General features: G+C 33.5%; 1 protein-coding gene across 1 annotated transcript; it reads right to left on the bottom strand.

Annotated features, from left to right (window-relative positions):
• Window positions 1–24,650: 24,650 nt before the first annotated feature.
• On the bottom strand, window positions 24,651–25,274 carry LOC146881756 (uncharacterized). Its single transcript, XM_085669331.1, has one exon. The coding sequence runs from the start codon at window positions 25,272–25,274 to the stop codon at window positions 24,651–24,653; it is 624 nt and encodes a 207-aa protein (XP_085525457.1).

The following is a 25,274-nucleotide window of genomic DNA, read 5'->3' as shown; positions in this document are numbered from 1 at the left end:
ACAATCATCACAGGTGGAAACCACAACTTTTAACATGCAAGGGTGAGCTAACCAGATAAAACATCACATAACAATATAATGTCAACATACAACTCACCTAGCATGATCACATATGTTTATAAACTCAACAAAATCATATTACCACTAAGTAATATCACATGGTATGACATTTTCTCATAACTAACCATTTACCTTCCTTGCGCACCAGCGTCTCTTGGAAAAGGCATTTCCCCTACTTTCCATAAGACTTGCAAGCAACAACTCTACCTGCTCACCAAAGCCTTAGGTAAGAGCACTCTTGTATCCTTAAAAGATAAGAATGACTATAATCAATTATTATAGGCTTTTGAGGAATTCCATGATGAAGCAAATAGGTTTGCAGTCTAAAATAATCGGTTAAAAGGCTTAAATAATTGGCTAGAAAATAGAGTTAATCTGCTAGAGTGAATATGCCAGAAAAGGAATTAATTGATTTAAAAGACAATTTTGAAAACCTTAACCTGATATATAGATATTCAACATGTGATTGTGAAAATCAGTTTATTTCAAAATCTTATGAAAATTATGCAGTTTTAAATTTGTTAAGACTTTGGCATGCGTACCAGGTAGTAACTGGTAAGACTGAGATATTGTTTCTCAAGAGACTTGTGTAATACTAATTAATAGTGCAATTAATAACTTATTTAAACTAAAGAATGAATCCATAATTTTGAGTTTCATGTAAGAAAGTAAATTTGTGCATAAATGATTAATGATGAACTTTGGAAGCTAAAAGGCACTTAGACAATGGAAGAGATTAAAGATATGAATTGGTATTGTCGAGGTTAGAATTCACCTACTTCACTCTCATGCATATAAAATTTTACATCCTCTACATCAATATGCTAATGTCAACCCACAAGTCTACTCAAACCCTAATTCCTTAGTGGAATGAGCCTAAGTTTCCTTATTAAGAGTCAATCTGTTGAACTCTTAATAAGCAAACCCGCTTTATGCACTACCAATGGGTCAAGTTCGATTCCTAGATACAAGCTCCAATGAGTTTTCTTGTTCTAAATCAAGGTTTCAAAAGATATTTTCGCACCCAATGAACCAAATATCATGCAATGAATGGTCAAATCAAAGCAAACATTAACTGAAGAAACAAGAATACTAGCCTTTAATGAAAGAGGCATAAAATATATTCCAAACATTTGGAAATACACAGACAAAGATTGATTAAAAGATTTTGATGATGATAAAGATGTTGAAGATAACACTTGAAGATATTGAAGACAATATAGTTTATGTTTAAAGATTCTTATTGTAATAGACTTAAACTTTTTCTAGTTAGGTGCTTTTTCTAGTTAGGTGCAAAATTGTTAGAACAACAGCCAGCTCGCAACTCCTTTGAGAGAAACTCATTTTTTGCAAAACATACATCATGTCAAAAACATTTATATAATTTGTATACCTCTGAAATATTAACAGTGGACTCATTGACTATACGCATTTTTTCCCTGCTAAACTCACCATTCCCAACATAAACATCCTTCAAATAGGTATAAATAATAAGATTATAAAAAAGAAAAAGATAACTGGATTATAATGAGATTATAATGCACCAAATTTCATCATAAATTATATCTTACCATAGATTTCATGGAAGAATCATTGAATTTTTGAATTATATCATCATCAACACATATTTTCTTCACTCTGAAAGACTGCTCAAGTTTGAAATTCTGATCGTTCCTACTTTTGACTTTAAAAAGCAGACTTCTATCAACTAACTCATCAAATTGCTTAGGCAAATTTCCAAAAGCATTCATCTACAAAAACAAAATAATTAAACATTGTGTAGTTACATATATAAGTAGATATATTGAAGAGTATACCTTATCATGAGTGTCTAACATATCAGCACAAGTTTTTTTGAAAAGGGTAGTTGCATCCCTATCAAAGAGGACAAATGTGGTTGAATCGGAAGAGTCAATAACTCGGATCTTAATCCTATATCTGAAAATTGAATAAAAAATTTAATGAACAAAAGTTGAAATTACAATGTTGTTTTAAATTGACATTAATAATAATAAACAATGAGTTAACCTTGGAAAGACTTTTATAACATGCTTGTTACACTTCTCACAAAAGAACATCTTGGAATCTGGATAAACAGCTTTGTTGCACACACAAGCAATATACCACCAGTCATCGTCAACCAAGATATGCTTAATTGTTCCAAACAATATGTAAGTCGTGACCTTTCAATATTAAAAAGATTAATTAAGAGATTATTGTGAACAACAAAATTTGCACAAAAATAAAAAAATATATTCTAACCTCTTTACAATCTTTTAGACCTTGAATGGTGGTCCTAGGTGTAAGTGTTAAAAAGTCCTCTTCCACAGTATTTTTGGAAGTCTGAGAAAGTTGCATTAATCCTTGAGAGGGAGATTCATTGTTCTCAAACATTCTGTGCAAAAGAAAATATAGTTGTTCTCATAAATAATAAATCTATTATTGAATGTATGTACATCTGAAATATCAAGTTGAGGAAATGAAGGATAATTTGCATTATAAAGTAACCAAAATACAGTTACCAAAATGGATTATAAAGTTTGAATAAACTGAAGAACAATTTGAATATTACCTTGATTTCAGTTCAGATGCTTCCTTGAAGTTAACATTGTACTTAATACGGGTGCAGAACTTACAATTTTGAACTTGAACCTTATCTATATTTAAAAATACAGTGTATGTGAGAGTAACATAGAATAAGTAGTACAAAGTACTTTGTAAAAGTAATAACAAAATTTTACCTTGAAAAGTTTTGACTTTGGCAAATTCTATACTTACAGCAGCATTTTGTACTTCTCCACTTGAAAGAAATACATTCAATTCATCCACATAAATACCAAACAAAGTACATTCTATTCGAAACCTAAAGATTAGAAAAATGTTATGTCAAATCGTTATTTTAACAGAAATATAAAAGGAATTTAGTATAGTATAGATATAGAATACCCATCAGCTTCTATTGCTATGACATTTAATTTTGTCGTCTTTCCATCAACTTGCAATTCTCTTTTAGTCCCCACTCTGACCAGTAATTCCAAGATATCTAAAATGCCATTCATAAATGTTAAATCATATCATATACTTTAACAATAAATGTTTATTAATAAAAATATGAATAGTATTGGAACTAAAAATATTAACTTACTAACTAAATAATCAGTATCAAATACAGTGGTTGTCAATAAGGACAAAGGTGTGTATTGTGGTTTCATATCAGGAACCAAATTAACATTAAGCAAAGAAACTTTTGTACCAAACTGGAAATTTATCTTATAAGGGTGGTGTGTTGTTCTGTATATTCCAGAATTTGGAGCAACACTGAAATTTTGTATGGCATAAACATGGCCTTCAGAAATCTCATTCTGAAATTTGTAAATTATAGTACGTCTAATTGAAGCATGTATTTTAGAACCCTGAAACAGATCAAAAGAACATATATAAATTTAACTATAAATATGTTTAACATACAAATATTTGATTCATTCAAATTTGTAAACGAAAGTAGGTGTAATGGAAGAATTTAAAGAATAACATGAATAATAACCTTTTTGTCTTGAATAACGAACTCCATGGAAAAAGGACACCTCTGTTTAGTGAAATCAGGAACAAACCATGAACGAATGACCCTAACGATAATATTCCAATTTTCCTTGTGGGGACTTACTTCGCTTACGCTCTGGCTTTGGTTTGGAACTTCACAGAGAGACATGTTGAACTCACAACAACAATATTGAAAAATGAAAAGTAAAAAAGTCAGGATTAGATTCGTGACATATTTATACTTACATAGAGAAATAAGGAATTAATAAGACAAAATTGTAATTCATACAACTAAAATAAAGAAATCCCAAAAAAAGGTTCAAATAATAACTTTATCAGAATCTATTTTTGATTGGTCAAAAGAGAGTAAAAGAAGTATAACGATTAATCAAAACATGGATATGGCAATTTTTGAAATGGTAGAAGAAAGCAAAAAGTAGAATATATTCAAATAAGGACTCTTCAAACATGGAGTACGAACCTTTTGACAGAAGTCATGCGAATATATATTGGTGAAACCTGCAAAAAACAGCTATTGATGTCAGAAGAAATTAAGTATTCATATTGATTTATTCACAGGTTTCATAGAAAAGGAAAATTAAGAGAGAAGCATTCTGATGAAAATAAAGCATGGAGCAGATTACTTGAAATTGAATAAAAAAATTGTTGGCGTGATGGATTGAGCAGTGAACAATTAATTGAATCAGTAATGTGGAAAGAATGAAAATCTGCAAATACATACTAGTTTCTTATGCATTCACGAAAGAGGAAATGTAGAAAAAAGTTATAGCAAACCATAATTACTTAGACAAAATTTCAGAACTGCAAATCTCATTTCATTTCGTCTGTACAGCAAGACTACTATATTTGTACATAAAACAAATGAAGTACATACCTTTGATGAGTGGAAATGTTAATGGCTTGTAAGAATACGTTAATGGATGTGAAACGTGTTCTGGATGAAGCAACTTTGTTGGATATCTAAAAAAAGTCAAATAAAAGTGGTGTACAAAAGCCCTAGAATCTTCGAGGAGAAGGAACTTTGTTAGAAACTTCAAGGAGAAGCAACTGTGTTGGATTATTTAAGTTAATAACGTACAAAATTAGAATAAAAACAAATATAAATAGTACAATTAAATATTTAATGAAATGATGGATGCTTACAGCAGAAGAAAATCTCGTGGAAGGTGGAAGATAAAGAAACATAATGAAGCAGTGCAAAATGTCATATCAATCGACATTGAAATAAAATATTTGAAAAGTATTATAAGGGATGTGTATGAAAAATCTTCTGGAAAGTGATATATTTAAATTAATATAATAAATTTTTAAAACGCATAAACATGATATGATTTGTTTCTGACAGTAATTAAATGCCAAAAATTTTTGTATATGGAAGAAGATATGGAGCAGGTAAGAGTAAATAACTTTGCAGAAGTTCAAAATACACATAGTTAAACATATAAATATATATAATATAATAATAAACAAAAAAACTTGATACAAAAATTACAGATTATCAATCTGTTAAGTAATATTGTTTATAGATTCTTCATAGGCGATGATAATAATCATTTATATTAAGAAGAACATTGACATCATTGCTTGCTTGTTCACCGTCAACCTCAAAAAGAATTAAATATTTTTCCTCCAGTCCATGAACTTCACGAAAACGTTTCCATCCACTTCCTATCTTGACTGATCTAGGTCTAATCAACAACTTCCATTCAACTCGTGCCTTTGGACCGTAAAGCACAATGTGTGAGAACTGATTACTGGCAAAATATTGACGTAAGTCTGAATTTAAACCCTGCAAATAAAAAATATAAAAAATAATATAAAAAACAAATGATTTTCTATGTGTCAAGGTTAAAAAGAATACATGAAGTTTTGTGTCCAGAGAGTATTCAATGATCGAAAAAGAAGATAAAAAAAGTCACCAGAAAGCTTGCTTTGCAGTTGTACTTAGAAAGCCGGAACTCAAAATGAATTAACTTGGACCTTATCAGAGGAGCATTTGTTCGAACATGACTTAGGAATTTATGGACAGTTGATTCTGAACAGTGATCGTAAAAGTGTATTTCAAAAGCAGAATTCCTAGTATGCCTTAAATAACAGTTTGGGTGGTTGGACTTGATAAAACTTTCTTATATCAACCCAGCCATCAGTAATTCGGGGACCATAGGTATTCATGTTGAAGGTAACATGGTGAACATGGCCTTTATTATCAGAAATAGTCCAACCTGGCCCTAGTTCATTGCCTAATTGAATGACAAACAAATGGTTGACGAACGCAAAATCCTTGAAAATAAAACCAATATAAAAAAAATATTAGTAAAGGATATCGAAGAGCAATGATGGTAAATAATGTATAAGAAGCAAGTTCACAAAAACCTGGTCTTCCATGAAAATAGTAAAGAATCCACCCTTCCACTTTGAGCCAAGTATGGATTGTTCACCAAGGATGCATTGCTTAGTGGTCATCTGTAAAGTTGGTAAGATAGGTTTGTTTTTGGAAAAAAAAAATTAAACGCACTTTAACAATGTAAAACAAATTGTTGAAGATGATGAAAATAACAGATTATGAGAACGTCTGTTTTAAAAAATGAAAGAAAGATGATGAACAAAACCGAATATAAAAACGACTGCTTACAAAAATCAGAGAAAGATGAACAGAAACGATTATAAAAACGACTACTTAGAGCAATGCAATAAAGATGATAATCCAATCCGATTATAAAAACGTCTGCTTAGAAAAATGAAACGAAGATGAAGATCAAAACCGATTATAAAAAAGTCTGCTTATAAAAACATGCATAGAATATGGCGAGAAAGAAATATGGCGAGAAGATATAGGAGATGAAGAGAAGTATAGTTCATAAAAGGGTGTTCTTGAAACAATTTGAAGGGTTTAATAGTCATACCTTTCTGTAATGGATAAGAACTTCTTGAAATGGCAGAGGATGGCTTGTTATCGCAGTGTAATGGTGTTAAGGTGAAGCAGAGAAGATAAATGGAAATTTGATGATCTCTGAAATGTTAATTACTTTCATCCTGCAAAAAATATTAATGAAACAAATATATACCAGATAGTGGAAGAGTCTGGAGACTGAGATAGGTATGACGGTGCAACAGACAGTGCAATCATCATTCTCGTGAGAAGTGAAAAACATAATGAGAAAAATTTTGAAAAATTTAAACGTCTCTTGGAAACCGAAATGGTAATTAATTTAATCGGCTGAATCAGTTGAAATAATGAATAAGTGTTGCAGATGATCGAGGAGTTCAATCATCATTACCTCGAGCAGTGCAGTAATTAATGCGGTGAATACTGATAAATAGGGTGATTTCAAATTAATTAAAAGGATTATTTATTGTAATATTAAATTAATATTACAAATTAGAAATTTAAAGATTTTTATGTCTTCTCTGCAAATAAATAATGAGTAATATTTTCTGTCTTTTAATGACGTGTAACATTAAAATTTTATATGTAATTAACAATAATTGATATTTTGTTTAAAGTATTGATTTAAATGTAATAGATTTATTTTATAAAAATATATTAGTGATTAATGTATTTGATAAAAATCTACAAAATTAAAATAATTACGTTTAAAAAACTCGTCAACATAAAACGAAAAAAACAATTAACTTCATACACAGTAAATGTATAAAAGCAAACACAGAGAGTAATATATGTAATAAGTGCATACAAAATATAAGTCACCTTCGAATGTTCTTTTATATATATATATATATATATATATATATATATATATATATATATATATATATATATATATATATATATATATATATATATCTAAGAAGATTAACAAAAACAAAATACAAAATGTTATAACTTAAAACCAGATTAATGGATAAAAAACTTTGATATGGTTGGTTGTTGTATGACCTTCAACTTCAAAAAAAAGCTCACGATGATCATCTGCAGAAAGTTGATGAAGATTACAAAAATTTTTCCAGCCAGTTCCAATCTTAACAGAATTACGTCTTATGATCAATTTACATTCGACTTCTCCCCTTGGTCCGTGTAGAACAATAGATCTAAGACCACTGCTTTTAAAATAAGTGACAAATTCTTTTTTCAAATACTGCAACAAAAAGGATAAAATATCTTACTTATTAAGAAGCCATGTAAATAAATAATAAAAATAAAATAAAACTAACCAAGTGGCTGGCTCGACAGTAGTATGTTGATAGTTGAACTTCAAAATGCTTTAAGTTTGAAGTATGTAGAGGACGACGGATAGAAAGATGGTTGAAGAAGTTGGCTTTCAATGTTGAGTCGCAAACACGTTTAGAGACGTGTAGTTGGAAAGACGAATTTTCGAAATATTTGAAGATAACCAATTTGTCAGACTCATTTGCATAAAAAGATATTAAATCATTCCAGCCTTGGGTGATCATTGGAGTGTGAATGTTCATGTTGTACGTAACATTATGAACATTCCTGTCGTAATCAACAATGGTCCACTGTGAACCAAGGTCCTTCAAATTACGTATTATGAAGAGTCGGTCGACGTGTCCAAAATCCTTGAAAGATAAGGAAGTTTAGAATAAAGAAATACAAACAAAGAATACAAAGGAATGTGAAGGAATAAAAAAAATACCTGGTCTTTCAAAAACATAGTCACGAATCCGCCAAGCATTTTGCCAGAAAGTATGGCTTGTGGTGTGCGCAAGGATTCCATTGTTTGAGAAAAGAGTGGGTATGAAGAATAATTTCAAGAGAAGATAATGGGTCACAAAATAGAAATAAGATTTGTCAGTATGTAGTCGCCAATATATAGAAAGAGAAAACGAAAAGTCATTACTGTTGCCAATATATAGAAAGAGAAAAGGATAAGTCATTCCTTTTGGTAGAGTCCGTACTTACAGGTGAAGCGTGCATCATAATTTTTGCAATTAATTGTGAATATATAAGTGAATAAAAAGTACGAATTAAAAGATAATAGGGTTGAAATAATAAAATAAATAAATAATTAAAATTAAAAATTTAAGATTTGTGAACTGATTTTTTGACATAAATTAAAATATCTAAAAATATTTCAAATGTCGTAAAAAACGGAAAGTGGCAATCAGAACAGAATACAAAGAGTTATGAAAATGTTAAAGAAATAATCGAAAAAAATTAAAAATAAAAACAAATTACGACATGAACAAAGCTGACATGCATGTGTTGGTAGTCTGGAGATCAAACCTTTAAACAAAAGAACATGATGAACAGAAGAAGATGAAAAGAAGAAAGCTTAGAAAAAAATATAAAGCATCTCCAGACTCGGTCTTTTGCGGTTAAAATAAGATGTTTGTGGTTGTACTCTTGATCTGAAGAATTAAAAAACCTGAATGTTAAGATGAAGCAAAGAATCAATTACAATTCAGAATAAAACATAAAGAACCATAAGATGAACGGAAAATCTCAGAGGCATGTGTTTGTACTCGTCAGTTGAAGCCTTTAAACAAAAGAAAAATGATGAACAAAAGAACATGAACAGAAGAAAGCTCAGAAAAAAATATAAAGCATCTACAGACTGGATTTTTTGCGGTTTAAAAAAGATGTTTGTGGTTGTACTCTTGATTTGAAGAATTAAAAAAACTGAAACTTAAGATGAAGCCAATAATCACTTACAACTCATAACAAAACATAAAGAAACATACCTGTTGGCTTGAGAAAGCAAACAAAAAAAGATATCGACAAAAGAAACATAAGATGAACGGAAAATCTCAAATGCATGTGTTTGTACTCTTAAGTTGAAGTCTGAAAACAAAAGAAACATGATGAACAGAAGAAGATGAACAGAAGAAAGCTCAGAAAAATATATAAAGCATTGCCATACTCGGTTTTTGCTGGTTAAAAAAGATGTTTGTGGTTGTACTCTTCATTTCAAGCATTTAAACACCTGAAACATAAGATGAAGCCAAGAAACCATTAGATCTCAGTAAAGAACATAAAGAACCATACCAGTTCGGTTGAGAAAGCAAAAAAAAGATATCGACAAAAGAAAAAGAAGATGAAAGGAAAATATCAGATGAATGTGTTTGTACTCTTTAGTTGAAGCATGTAAACAAAAGAAACATGATGAACAGAAGAAGATGAACAGAAGAAAGCTCAGAAAAATATATAAAGCATCTCCAGACTCGGTTTTTTGCTGGTTAAAAAAGATGTTTGTGGTTGTACAATTCATTTCAAGCATTTAAAATCCTGAAACATAAGATGAAGCCAAGAAACCATTACATCTCAGTAAAAAACATAAAGAACCATACCAGTTCGCTTCAGAAAGAAAAAAAAAAGATATCCACAAAAAAAAACATAAGATGAACGGCAAATCTCAAATGCATGTCTTTGTAATTTTCAGTTGAAGCCTGTAAACAAAAGAAACATGATGAAAAGAAGAAGATGAACAGAAGAAAGCTCAGAAAAATATATAAAGCATCTCCAGACTCGGTTTTTTGCTGGTTAAAAAAGATGTTTGTGGTTGTACAATTCATTTCAAGCATTTAAAATCCTGAAACATAAGATGAAGCCAAGAAACCATTACATCTCAGTAAAAAACATAAAGAACCATACCAGTTCGCTTCAGAAAGAAAAAAAAAAGATATCCACAAAAAAAAACATAAGATGAACGGCAAATCTCAGATGCATGTCTTTGTAATTTTCAGTTGAAGCCTGTAAACAAAAGAAACATGATGAAAAGAAGAAGATGAACAGAAGATAGCTCAGAAAAAAATATAAAGCATCTCCAGACTCGATTTTTGGGGGGTTAAAACAGATGATTGTGGTTGTACTCTTCATTTCAAGCATTTAAACACCTGAAACATAAGATGAAGGCAAGAAACCATTAGATCTAAGTAAAAAACAGAAAGAACCGTACCATTCCACTTGAGAAACCAAAAATAAAAAGATGTCCACAAAAGAAACATAAGATGAACGATAAATCTCAGATGCATGTCTTTGTAATCTTCAGTTGAAGCCTGTAAACAAAACAAACATGATGAAAAGAAGAAGATGAACAGATGAAAGCTCAGAAAAATATATAAAGCATCTCCAGACTCGGTTTATTGCTGGTTAAAAAAAAATGTTTGTGGTTGTACTCTTCATTTCAAGCATTTAAACACTTGAAACATAAGATCAAGCAAAGAAACCATTAGATCTCAGTAAAAAACATAAAGAACAATACTAGTTAGCTTGAGAAAACAAAAAAAAAATATATCCACACAAAAAATGGACAGATGAACGGCAAATCTCATATGCATGTCTTTGTAAGCGTCAATTGAAGCCTATAAACAAAAAAAATAAATGATGAACAGAAGAAGATGAACATAGCAAAGCTCAGAAAAAAATATAAACCATCACTATAGTCTTTTTTTTTGCGATTTAAAAACAACTCGATGAAAAGAAGAAGATGAACAGAAGAAGATGTTAGAGAAGCCTGTAAGAAACGCAGAGAAACCATGATGAACGTGGAAAAACAGAGACAGGGAAAGAGAGATAAAGAAGTGAGAAGGCGGTGCCAGAGAGAATGAGAAAGAGAGAGAAAGAATTGAGAAGGAGGAAGGTGAGAAGACTGAGGAAGAGAGAGAAAGAAGTTTTAATTAAAAGTTTCGGTTTTCAATTTCTTTTCCATTTTTTTTTTCATACTTCAAAATGCTGAGAGATTGACACATCAACATTTTTACCTTTTGTAGATAAAATTTGAATTAAGAAGTAGGTCAGATATATTATTCATTGAAAAACTTGCCTTTTGTTAATTCCCAATTGTATATAGTATTAGATATATATATATATATATATATATATATATATATATATATATATATATATATATATATATATATATATATATATATTATTTTATTATTATTATTTTTTTTAACAAAACAAATGGATTTACCCAAACGAAATTCGGTGTTGACACATCATATTGAAACATGTTCAAAGCATTTAAAGGACTTAAAACTCATTTTTTGTCTTCATATGCATTTTAGGCACTCTTTGCAAGCCATTTTGCACTCACTTTACTTTAACAAGTCATTTTTAATTCTCTTTATATTTTTTTCATTTGTTTGTTTCTAAAGTCCACTTGCATCATATTTTGCATGGCCAAAGGATAAAAAAACCATTTTCATACCCCATTTTAAACCCCACACACTCAATTTCAAGAAAAATCCTCATTTTAAGCCTTTAAAAGTTGAGATGAGAGTGTGATATGTGTTTGTTGTTTTGCATTGTTTTATTAGTATTATTGAATCATTGTAGAGTACATTTTGCTTTCCATTTACTAACAACGAACGCTGAATCTACTTTTTAGTAGTTTGAGACTAACTACTTAGCCTAGTTTACCCTAGTTTTCTTGTATATAGGGAACTAACACACTAACTTGTATTGTGTGACTTTGGTGCACTTTAACAATTCAAATTGAAAAAATTAAAAGTGATTAGAGGTTGTTGAACAAAGAAATCCAACAAGGGTTTACATTTCAACCACTCTAAAAGTCACTTTTGATGGATTAACCCAAAGGTTGGCTTTTCAAGTAAAAGCTCCAAATCAATGTTTGAGCATCTTAGCATCTTCGTTTAATGATTTGAAACATGTTTGAGCCATCAATTATCTCATTCCAAGCATTTTACAAGTTTTGAGTGTGATATGCTCATTTTAGGTTTTCTAGACTACCTAGAATTAGGATTTTATTGTGCACTAGTTCTTTAGGAAAATTCACTAGTTTAGTAATTCATTAGCATCATATTAACCATGTCTAGATGGTACAATCATGCACTTGCACACTGCTACACGTTTTGACCCATGATCACACAAGCATGTGCATAATTGGCTTAGTTTTCTTACTTGAAAGTCGGGTTTGGATAGTGATTTCGTGAACCTATGATTGTTGGAGGGTCCTTACTATTTATTCTACATATTAAATCATATTGAAACATGTTCAAAGAATTTACAGGACTTGAAACTCATTTTTTGTCTTCATATGCATTTTAGGCACTCTTTGCAAGCCATTTTGCACTCACTTTACTTTAACAAGTCATTTTTTAATTCTCTTTATATTTTGTTTATTTGTTTGTTTCTAAAGTTCACTTGCATCATATTATGCATGGCCAAAGGATAAAAATACCATTTTCATACCCCATTTTAAACCTCACACACTCAATTTGAAGAAAAATCCTCATTGTAAGTCTTTAAAAGTTAAGATGAGAGTGTCATATTTTAAGTATTTTTGAATCATTTTAGAGTACATTTTGCACTCTAAAAATCAGTTTAATGGAGAGTTGACCCAAAGGTTGACTTTTGAAGTAAAAGCTCCAAATGAAGGTTTTATTGTTGGAGACCCTAAACATCATTAGATTGCACATGATGAAAGGTTAAGGGACGTTTGCAAAGGTATTGGAAGACTTGTTTCACTTAACCAAGGTTGTCTTTATCATGTTTACTTAATAGAGTAGGTTGGTTACTTTTCTAATGTAGGTTTTGGGTTTTAGTCTAGAATTAGATTCTTAAACCAATAGCTTAGTTGTTTTACTTTAGTTTCATTAGTTACTCTAGTGTTGAAGGCAAAAACAACCACTTAAGTGAACTTAATTACTTCCATGTGTGTACATAACTAGGATAACTATAATAGAATAGCATAGGTAGCTCTATAAATGTGTAATTATAGAGGTAATGTAAAATGAACATATTTTTAATGGGATTCTAAATCTAATTATGGTAGAAAAATCAACAATAATTAAATGTGTGTTTATATAGAAAGGAAAAGTGAGCATCTAGTTCATCTAGTGCAAGGAAAAGTGAGCACAAATGCAAGTGTATATATAGAAAGAATAACAATAATACATTGGTTAGAATAACCAATAAATTTTCATTATTGCATCAAAATAGAAATAAAAAAGCTACTACAAACAACACAACTATATGATAACACTCAAAATCTTACAATTTTTCCAAGCAATTTGCATGTTTTAAGTGGGTTTTAGACTACTAATTCTTAGTTTTTAAAAATCTGCTACAATTTTAAAGTGTTGTATTGGAGAATGAGAGGTTGAATTAAACTTGATTTGTTGCTACCATTAAGAGTTGGAGTTGAACCACAAAGTTGTTGCCATAACAATCAAGATTTCTTATGCTTAAACATAAAAATGTTGTTGCTGGAACCTTGCTTGTTGCTGCCTTATGAAGGACCAACCACGTTGGAGTGATAAGAGGTGAATTGGATGATGAATGGACATTGAAAGTTGGAAAGTGAGGATCTCCAATAGTCACAAGATGACTTAGCATTTAAGACAGTTGGCTAGCACTTGAGAGGGACCTAAAATGTAACATTTGGAAGCACCACAACTGATGCACTTATTTTTAGTGTCTTAGAATTTTAATTAGGGAGTGACATATAGGGTAGAATAGAACACTGAGAGGAGAGGACGCTAATTATGAAATCATCAGTCGATATCTTATGCTTGCAAGGGATCTAATAATCCCAAAAGCTAATAAGCCCTTCAAGGTGAAAGCCCTTTTTGATGTATGACTGTTGTCTCATAATCATGATACAAGATTCTCTACTACCAATTGTTCATTATTTTCAGACAAGTATTGTGTTTACGCTGGATGAAGGTCCTGGAGTACTGTTTAAAGCTTAGACAGTATTTGCATTGAGGGAAGTAAATTTATCCAAGGTTATCTATGGGAAAAAGGTTTCTTCTTGCAAGTCTATCTCCATGCATGATTATTATAGAACAATTAATATTGATTTGGTACTACTTTGCCTATATTGCTAATTATATTGATTTCTAAAACACTTCCTTGCGCCTTAAAATACACATCTAAAATTGTGGTTTGCAAGATTGGACACTGATGATAGTCCAATAATGAGTGTCTTGATAAGCACAATGACAACCATCATTGAGATGAACTATGGTTTCATCTTATAATTTGGGATTAGTTCATTGACATCACTAGTTAGTGTGGGATTTGCTATCTTTTTAGACTTTCCCTTTGAAAGAATTAAAGGAAGAATACTTGATAGTCTTATAGCTGTTTTAGGAGTCCAAAAAGTTTGTTTATAGTCAAACAAGCATAAGATACCAACTACATTAGTGTTGTGCTAGATCAATTTTTTATCTTAAATACGTAAAAACGTTTTTAAAAAAATAAAACCAATAATGCACAGGAGACAAGTTTTTTTTGATACGAGTAAGGTTCAACAAAATTTCTTCATACAACAATCAATTCATACCAACACAACAATTAATTCATACCAAGATAGCAGCGTAGAGAGAAATTGAAGCGATTTTAGTGTTTGTTTAAATCGAATCAATTCGTACCTCTCCTCCTTGACGGTGTGGCAGTGAAAGCGGAAGAGCTCCTGCTCGACGACCAGTGCTTCACCAGTGTAGTAAGGGCTTTTGGCCTTGGTTATTTTCGTCATTCTGCCTCGATTTTAGAATCGAGGCATATTTGGGTGAGGCCAAAAGGAGGTGTGATGTGACCCTAATAAGGCTTACAGCATTGGGCCAACGCCTCGGCCAATTCCTTTTAAATTTCTTTAAATTTCTTTAATTTTAAGTAAATAAAATTTGTTTAATTGAGCTTTTTTTGCTAAATGCAGCTTATTTTCCCAAGCTGCCAAATCTTGAAGTGCTGGAATTGGGCCTTCATCATTCCAGTCTCTTCAGCAGCCCACCTTTTTGCAACCCCATGTCTACAAATCTTATTCTCGGATGGGCTAACCAAAATGGCAGCTCGCGTTGGGCCGAGCAGCACATTATGCATGATGGGGGTGTGGAAAGAAGCGCATCTGCCAAATGATTGGAGCGCAGAGCAGGGAATTGGGTTTCAACTTAAATCAGCCCACTTCCATCACTACACAAACCTAGAGGGAAGCATCTGTTTTGTCCAGTCGTTAGTTTCTCCCTCACGCATACCACTAGGGGCTGATTTTTCCTTCGTTCCCTCACGCATAGCCAAATATGTTCACAGCGTGTCCTTCCATCATGAAACCACTGTTAGGTTTCAACGTCTTCCCCAACCCATTTTCTGTTAGGGTTCATGTACACGGTCGTGCTGCCGTTAGTCTCTTTTCTATGTTTTTCTGGTTGCCTCTCTTCTATAAAGGGGCAAGCCATTGTTTGTAAACTCTCAGCTTTGATGAATGATAGTTTGGTTGAGAGTACTCTCACCTTTCGTCTCTGCTCCAATCCTAACCCTAGATTAGGTTTTTACCTCTTAGGGTTTCTGAAACCAGTGAGATTCCAGCCTAAACACTATACACGAACCATTTCGCTGCGTTTCCCTCGCTCTCTGCATGATTCAATCGGTGGAATGCTGATTGGGAGAGCTTTTTCGGCGAACATCGCGACGGAGGAGCCTCATCAAGTGGTATTCAGAGCCACTCGGTTCTCGGCATTGTCGCGAGATAAGTGTTCTTCATTTTTCTCTTTGTTGTTTTCTTCTTCAAGTGTTTGTTCCTGTCTTGTTCATCGTATGATTGAGTCTTCTTTTTTTGCGTTTTAATCGGTGATGTTGTGTTTTTCAGTTCTGAAATTGATTCGTAATGCGTTGATCTAATTTTCTGAATCAATATCTGATGCACTGTCATAGATCCCTAATTTTGCCGCTTAATGCATGTCTATTAGATTTTAATTTCAGTTTTGATTACCTAGCTTTATATTTTATAATCTCGTGTTTTTGTCTTAGGTTTTGTTAGTTCGCTTTTTTCTATGTCAATGATTCCATAGATGTGTGCCTAATTTGAGTATTGTCACTGCTTTGTCTTTGTTTCAATCACTGTTTCATTCGTCATATGTTGAGTTTAGTATCTGCATTTGTATTTTGTTCAGTTCTTTAATTGCTAGTAGATCAATAGCAATTTTCTGCAATGTATGTTTCATGTTGTTCCTGTGTACCTCTGCTAAGTTTGTTGTTGCTTGTTTTGTTCTATTTTTGAATTCCATTTCCTATCCAAGTGCATCTACGTTTCTGTTTCAATTTGCATCTCTTGCTATTTTGGACATTCAATTTCTGGCCAAGGATTGTGCTGACGGAACTGAAGTGTTCCATTGAACTCATCATACATCTGCCTTTGTTCAGATTGTTCAAATGGACATTCAATATGGCTTAAATCAGTGCATAGGTTGTGTTTGCATCTGTCTGGTGCAGTTTTGTCTTCTTTGATTGAGTCCATGTTCCTGCTTGATAATTTTTTTTTTGTGCTCTTGATGACCTACTCTATTTGTTGAGTTTGATAGCTGCATTAGTCTATTTGAGCATTCACGGGTTTCATTTTTTTTTTTGCCTTTCAGATTTGCTTTGAGAAACTCATATTTAAATTTTGAAAATATTGATTGGTCTCTGGCCATTAGACTCTGATTTCCTAACTGCATTCATGTGTATTTGTTTTGAATACCAATACTTCTATGTTTCTTCCTTTCCAGTACTGGTTTAGTATCCCTTGCTTTAGTCCTTGTGGAGTGAACATTGGATTCACTGTGAAACATTGGATTTGGTCATATATGTATCAATGCACTGCAGTTTCAATCCTGATTCACGCTCTCTGTGTCTTGTTCAATTGCTAATATGTTAATTGCATCCAGTTTTACTGTAGCTGTTTCATTTTGTTTGAATCATAGAGTCAGTTTTGTTTAAGTAAAATCTGATGCATTCTTGGGCTATTTCAATTTGAATGAAAAAAAACTGCAGTTTGTGTCTCTTATTTGACAGCTAGATCACATTTCTTGTTTTTTGTGATTAGCCTAGACTGTGCATTTTGACACTTATCTGTAGTTTCCTTATTGTCTTGATTGGTTGGCAAATTTCTTGGTTTGGTTCACATCTGTGTGCACTGCCCGTGGGCTTACTTATGAGTTTTACAGATTGATTTTCTTTGTTGCCGTACCATTCCTTGTGAACTAATTCTCGTAGTTATGACTACTTTGGCTTGCATCAGTGTTTCAAAATCTGTTGCATATGTCTGTGTTGTTACACTGTTGACTTTGTTTAAGTGCAGTTGTGTCCTTTGTGTGCTTCACCACATCAGTTTTGCTTGTGTGAAACAGTTTTGTTGATTACTGCATTGCCATGCCAAAATCTGTTTCGTTGTTTTTCTTGTGTGTTTCTTTCAAATTGTTTTGAGTTGAATTAATTGCTTCTACTCTGATATATGCACTTGCTAGTTGAATTGGAATGGGAATATTGAATTTGCTGTGAGTTGTGGCTTCAAACATTAATTCGTCAAACCCAATTTGAGAGTTGAAAGAAAAGAACAAAATCACTGAAAAAAAAGAGTAGCAAGATCTGCTTCGAAAAAAAAAATATATGCCACGACATGTTATGGACTGAACTGAGTGTTTGTGTAAAAGTGGCCTAGTCACCACAACATATTTGTATTGTCCTTTCAACTATGTTTGCATATGTTATCATTCTTGATTCAACTTGTTTTGTGTCTTCTTGATTTTAGTTTTGTTACTCATGTTCTAGACCTATTCTTTAGGTTCCTTTTGTGTGCCTTCTTTATTGTTTAGCTTGTTTTCTTGCTTGTCTTTATTGGCTATCCTTGAGTTTGTCTATTAAATCTTTCAATTGATGTTGTCCCATTCTTTCATTTGAGCTTTTATTGTTTTTCTGAATTTTTTCCTCTCACGCAGCTTGATTTGCTCTTGATTCTGTGTTGGATCCTGCATACTCACTATTTTGGAAATCCTTGTAGGTAAAACCTCCTCTTAAAAGTGGAGTGGTGAGTGCATCTATTATGAGAGTACATTGCCGAGAGAATTGTGGCGTAAGCTGGGACTTGTGAGCATCAAAGTAGGAGACACACTTGAGGGAGACTTATTTGGAGGTTGGCCGAGAGAGAGACATAGATTAGCATAGCTTTCTTTTATTTTGTGTTTTGTTGTTTTCATATCACGACATTTGTGTATTATTTCTTTTTCAGTTTGCTGTTTTCCTTTCATTTGGCTTAGGTGGGAAAATGCTTTAGAGCAATCCCATCCTTAGCAAGTTTGTAATAATTTTTAAGCGTGTAATGTGATGTTCAAGGGGTTCCAAAGGCCACTTGAATTTTCACTTAGGATTTTTTCGTCTAGTTTATGTTTTTCGCCTTTATGTTTTCTGATTTATGCTTTTAATGTCCAGATTTTGTGTGCTTTGTATGTTTGTATTTCTGTTTTAGGTCCCGTGATATCTAGGTGCCATCTGTTTAACACCTAGTTGACCTTCTTTTGGTCTTTAAGTTTTCATTCTCTTCACACACTTTGTCAAATTGTTTTTTCACACAATCTGTTTTCATTTGAATTTTTCTTGAGAATTTTTGTGAAAGAATTCTAGAGATTTCTGGCTAGGAAAGGCTTGGTTCCTAAGCTTGTCCATGTGACTCACCTCCCTTTCCTGGGAGTATCTCTAGAACTCTTTTCCACTACTTTCTCTTTAGGAATTCATCAACTTTTGTGAAAAATTGTTTTGTCAAAAGTGTTTTAAAATGAGTTTTTCTTCTCGCTGTATGCATGTAGATAGGCATAATAGTGTGCATTTAGGTAGGCATAATGGTAGTCATGAGTTGCATCAAACCATTCATAGTGACATTCCATTCTTTGGGGAAGATATAGGACCAATATCATTTAAAGATTGAATGTGGGATACTGAGAAGTTGGTGCAACTAATGTTTAGTAAATATAGTCATATAGACATTCTTAGGCATGTTACATCTAGATTTGTAGGACGTGCATTTGATTGGTGGCAAGAGAGGCAATATAATGTGAAAAAGGGGAGAAAATCATGCATCAATACATTTTATGAATTAAAAATATGCATGTGGAAACATTTCATTCCCCCTTCATTTAGGATCACTAAAGAGCAACAAGCTAGGATAGAAGATTTCATTGACATTGGGGATGCATTCATCCAAAACATTGCTAAGTTTTCTAGCCTAGAAAAAGACTTTAAGCATAATTTAGACTTGCTCTTGAGTGAACAAAGAAAGAGAGAAAAATACAAGAGAGAGCAAGCTACACATCAAAAGCTTCGAGAGTTTGAAAAGAAGCAAGAAAAAGAAGAGTTTGATATGTTTTGTGCTCAACGAGAACAAGAGGAAAAAGAGATAAAAGAGAAGAAAAAAAGAGAGGAAGAAGAAAATGCTAAAGAGGAGAGTCTAAGAAAAGCAACAGAAGAGCATGAGAGAAAAGAATTAGAGGAAAGAGAGAAAATAAAACAAGAGAGTAATCTTGCAAAACAATCACAAGTGGTAGAGTTAAAGTGCATTTCAAAAGAGCAAAAAGAACTCTACGTTAGGGATTTGGTGATCAATTCTTCAGCAATTCCTTACATGAAGATCTCATTTTCAAAGGGAGTTTTCCCATCTTTAAACTCTACTCACTTTTTCGTTAAATCTTTTGTTTTGTTTTCTTCTCAAAATGTTTGTTCTCCATCTCATTTCCTTATTTCATCTTCCTCAACATCTTGTGTACCAACACACTTTGACTCTAAAATTCTTTTCAAAAATCATCTTAGTCAAAGTGTAAAACATTCTTTTTGTGAAGTGGGCCTAATACCAACTTTTTCAAAATTTATAAGTCCATTTTCACATAGTCCCCACTCAATTTTACTGCATGGTCATTATAATTTTAATTCACTTTTATTTGATGACTACTGCAGATTTCTTTTTTGATCCTGGTGGTACTATAATTTTGGTTGTTGTGGGCCTTTAATAAACTTCTAGATCTGAAGATAGATCCTCTTCAAGGGGGAGGGGATGATGTGACCCCAATAAGGCTTACAGCATTGGGCCAATGCCTAGGCCCTTTCCTTTTAAATTTCTTTAAATTTCTTTTATTTTAAGTAAATAAAATTTGTTTAATTGAGCTTGTTTTTCTAAATGCAGCTTATTTTCCAAAGCTGCCAAATCTTGAAGTGCTGGAATTGGGCCTTCATCATTCCCATCTCTTCAGCAGCCCACCTTTTTGCAACCCCATGTCTACAAATCTTATTCTCGGATGGGCTAACCAAAATGGCAGCTCGCGTTAGGCCGAGCAGCACATTATGCATGATGGGGGTGTGGAAAGAAGCGCATCTGCCAAATGATTGGACACGGAGTAGGGAATTGGGTTTCAACTTAAATCAGCCCACTGCCATTACTACACAAACCTAGAGGGAAGCATCTATTTTGTCCAACCGTTAGTTTCTCCCTCACGCGTAGCACTAGGGGCTGATTTTTCCTTCGTTCCCTCACGCATAGCCAAATATGTTCACGGCGTGTCCTTCCATCATGAAACCACTGTTAGGTTTCAACGTCTTCCCCAACCCATTTTCCGTTAGGGTTCGTGTACACGGCCGTGCTGCCGTTAGTCTCTTTTCTATGTTTTTCTGGTTGCCTTTCTTCTATAAAGGGGCAAGACATTGTTTGTAAACTCACAACTTTGATGAATGATAGTTTGGTTGAGAGTACTCCCACCTTTTGTCTCTGCTCCAATCCTAACCCTAGATTAGGTTTTTACCTCTTAGGGTTTCCGAAACCAGTAAGATTCCAGCCTAAACATTATAGATGAACCATTCCGCTGCGTTTCCCTCGCTCTCTGCGAGATACAATCGGTGGAACGCCGATTGGGAGAGCTTTTCCAGCGAACACCGCGACGGAGGAGCCTCATCAGGGTGCCTTTTGGCCTCGGTTATCACCCGAGGCCATAAAGACACTTTTCTGCCTCGGTTGTAGAGGGACCGGAGCCATAAGTTCAACAATATTTTTTTTAAATTAAAAATTTTGCAAAACCTTTGGCCTCGGTTATGGTAAGAACCGAGGCCATATAATTGAGATTGATTTTCTCATTTCTCCAGTTAGAAGAACGTCCTTGTTTAGTGTCGACATTTTTTCCCTAAAAACTGGACCAGTCGAACCCACGCTTGACTTTGCATATAACTGTTTGCTTCTAAAGTACCTGCAAAAGCATTAATGCCTTGGCACACAAGACCCCACCTCCAAATGCTGGGAACATGGAAGCATTATAATTGGACCCCAAAAATTTGTTAGGAATAGAGTTTATAGCTATAGTCACATCTTCAACCCCGTCAGTACCCATCAACGACCATCCATCATCAACAAATCCATTCACTGCATCATTAAATCCCCTAAACATTCATGTTAAATCAAATCTTATTGAGTAGAAAGATGATTGAAATTAAGCAAGAATATGAAAAATACTATTCAATAAACTGCTACCACCCAACAAATTATTCAAAATGCATAGTACACTAGTTCTTCATAACAAGGAGATTCAAGCCTTACCTACAAAGTCTCTGAGTAAATGTTCTCAATACAACAGGCTGGCGTCCCCAACCATATTAAATTTTCCAACCTCACCCAATGAAAAAGAAAAAGATGGGCTCTAAAGGAACAATCTAGTACAAGTGTTAATCTCCTTCATGTGCAGAAAACTCGTGTTCATCTTCTTCACAAACAGAAACCTCCAAGGGTTTCTTCTCCTACATATGCTCACACCACAACATCTCCCTCCATTCACGGCCACGCCTTTCTCACTCAACGAAGGACCCTCTCACTCATTGTTGTCCATTAGAACACCACCTCCCTCACATGGCAGGCCATGACATGCATTGACAACGCCGATCACCATTGAAGGTCACGACCTTGCAAGCTTCCCAGTCCGCTAGAGCCACCGGTGACGGCTCACGCGGAGAGTGGCCGGAGTAGCGTAGTGGCAACACAACGTGGTTGTAGAGCTTCGCGTGGTGGTGGTGGGTGGCTGGAGCAGCAGGTTGTAGAGAGAGAGAGAGAGAAAGGAGAAATGCAGCATGGGGAAGAAGAGAGGTTCGCGAATTTTGAACCCTAATTAAATTATATGGCCTCGGTTCAATTAATAATCGAGGCATATAGCCCTATTTGGCCCCGGTTCAGTGATACATGAGGCCAAAGACGTCATGGCTAGTGGCATTTTTGAAATATCCAGCCACATTTTTGAAATATCCAGCCACATTTTTGGCTTTGGGTCTTTGGAACCGAAGTATATAACCCTCTTTTGGCACCGGTTTTTTTGAACTGAAGCATATAACCCTCTTTTGCTTCGGGTTTTCGCTGAATCGAGGCATAAAAGTTGCCTGAAATTGCAAAAGTGGTACCGCGCCATTATATGCTTCGGTTTCTAGCCAACCGAGGCATATAAGGCGAAGTAAAAAGCAAAATCTGCACTAGTGCTTCCATTACCCATGACAGAACTCAAACTTCCGCAACAAGACTCAGGCGAGCTTTCGCAGCGAAACTCAGGCGAGCTTCCGTAGCAAGACTCAAGTGACGAACCTCATGGCAGATGATGGTGGAAGGTAACCATGGCTCTGATCGGTGTCATTGGACAATAGAGATGGCACAATAGTGGATTGGCAAAGTGGGCAGTGGGTTTTGGCTTGGTGGAATGCGTTGTAGCGATGGCACAACGAGAATAGAGAAGAGAAGTGGAAAATGAAACTGGAAAGAGGGAATCCCAATTCTAAATTCTGATTTCATCGACGAAATTACCGACGGGAGGGATCCGTCGGAGTACTAAAACAAAGACGTTACCGACGAACGACATCCGTCGATAAATGCATATGTGAACATCCGTCGGTAAATCTGTCGATAAACACATCCAACAATTTCATCCTATACATTATCGACGGATGTTGTTTGTCGATAAATTTAACATATGCATCCGTCGATAATTTCGTCAATAATGATCAATTATCGATGAATCGTAATCTGTCGAAACGATTCCGTAGGTAATTAAAGTTTTTTCTGATAGTAAAACTTACATGATAATTGATTATCTATAAATGTCTTAAACATATTTTATAATATATGTGTGCATAGATATAAAAGATGGATATTATCTACTATTTACAGTAAATTATAAAAAGGTTTTTGTGTAATGTCGGCTAACATTATTATATCGTTTTTATCCGTTCGTTTTGATTTAGTATAATTATAATGAAATTAACAGTATATACAAGCTACGACTGAAACCTAAATTTATAGTAACACATGTCTCTTGATCAGTTAGTCATACAGTAAACCAAATCATACTAACATCAGCACAATGTTACGGAATTTGGTATTTATATAAACTCAATTTCACATCTCTAAGGTCAAGATTCTTATCTCAATCCTTGTATATTAATACTCTTTACTAAGGGTTATAATAGTAATTCACATGAGATAGGCCATCACTATAAATAGTAAAAATATTTTAAAGAAACGTTGTTTTGTAACGAATTCAATTAATGATGCTTGAATTATTAACGGGAAACTAAATTGAAACCTTTAAAAAATAAAAGATCAATCTAAATATAAGTGAAAAGATAAATAACTGAAACTATAATTAAGCTTTATATGAATAGTCATAAATCATCCTTCAAAAAGAGTATCAGACAAGTAAACGAAAACATCTCTGGTTAAACTATGTTACCCGGTTCCTTGATTGATTAAATCGTGTTTTTATCTCCTTCTGAGGATCATCTTATATGTATGATTTGTGTAAATGAAAAACATGTATACTTATGTAATTGCAGAAGTAGTTTTGTCTATCTATGCACAAGTTTGCCATGCCAATGTGTATAAGTGGAAATTAAAAATAAGTTAGGAAGTCTAATTCTTTCTCTTTTTTCTGCTTAAATTTAATCAATAAGCAACACTACTACACATATACAATCACTGAATTAGCAGAAAAAATGAAGTTGCGAAAACTTAAGAAGTGAAGGAAAACTATATATAACTGTCAAAACTATAATCTGTCCACCTAAATATAGATAGTTTTCATTAGCAATTACACTCACCAGAAATCTCAACTATGATTTTCAACGTAAAATTTCAACATACAATTTGTTCCATTTTAAATTCTTTAACCAGTGCACGAAACAAAAGAACCGTTCTAAGAAACTTGTAAGGCGAAAATTTGTACTTTGTATATATATATATAATAAAATTGTCTTATTTATCTTACTTATAGTGAACATGAGACTTAAAAACCCTAATCATAAAAGATTTGTTGCTAGTCTTTTAGGGATAGAAGGGGCAGCGACACAAGGGGCAGGTGGGATTGGTCTGTAGCCAGCGAAAAATACATTTTTGATGAAAGAAGTGTTGACATGGAAGTGCGTAGCACTCAGCATTCACATCGAATTCATCCAAGCATACGCAGCAACAACACTCACTTTGCACAACCGTAGATTTCTTCAACAACGTGTCAATGGCTTCTTCGGATAATGGAACCATTCTGAAAGGGTTTTGTGTTGTTGCATGCATCCTATTAGCAGTGGCATTGATTACAAGCCAAAGGGGAATTTCTGGGGGCTGAGATTCGGAAGAAGAAGAAGAAGAAGCAGCAGCATCATCAACTTGAAATATTTCTCCAACTTTAGCAACAGCCATGTTTACTATTGTTTCAATAACGTCAGTGCCGAAGGGCCTGTGCGATGTCAGTGGCAATAACAGTGTTCGCAAGAGATCTGGACCCTCTTGAAAGAAGGTTTGGCACGGTATAAGAGTAAAAGAACCACCTGATAGTGGAACTGGAAAATATTCAAAAAAAATTCTAATGGTGAATCTGAAAATAGCTTTAGGCATCAGAGTAGTGAGCTCGGAGGAACCTAACAAGGACATATTGTAGCGACGTTGATGCAT

Source organism: Vigna unguiculata, chromosome 11 (genome assembly GCF_037176805.1).
Source record: "Vigna unguiculata cultivar grain cowpea cultivar isolate G323 ecotype 2 chromosome 11, ASM3717680v1, whole genome shotgun sequence".
Taxonomy (NCBI): Eukaryota; Viridiplantae; Streptophyta; class Magnoliopsida; order Fabales; family Fabaceae; genus Vigna; species Vigna unguiculata.
The sequence above is the reverse complement of the archived record's forward strand: the minus strand, read 5'-3'. Positions and strand labels throughout refer to the sequence as shown.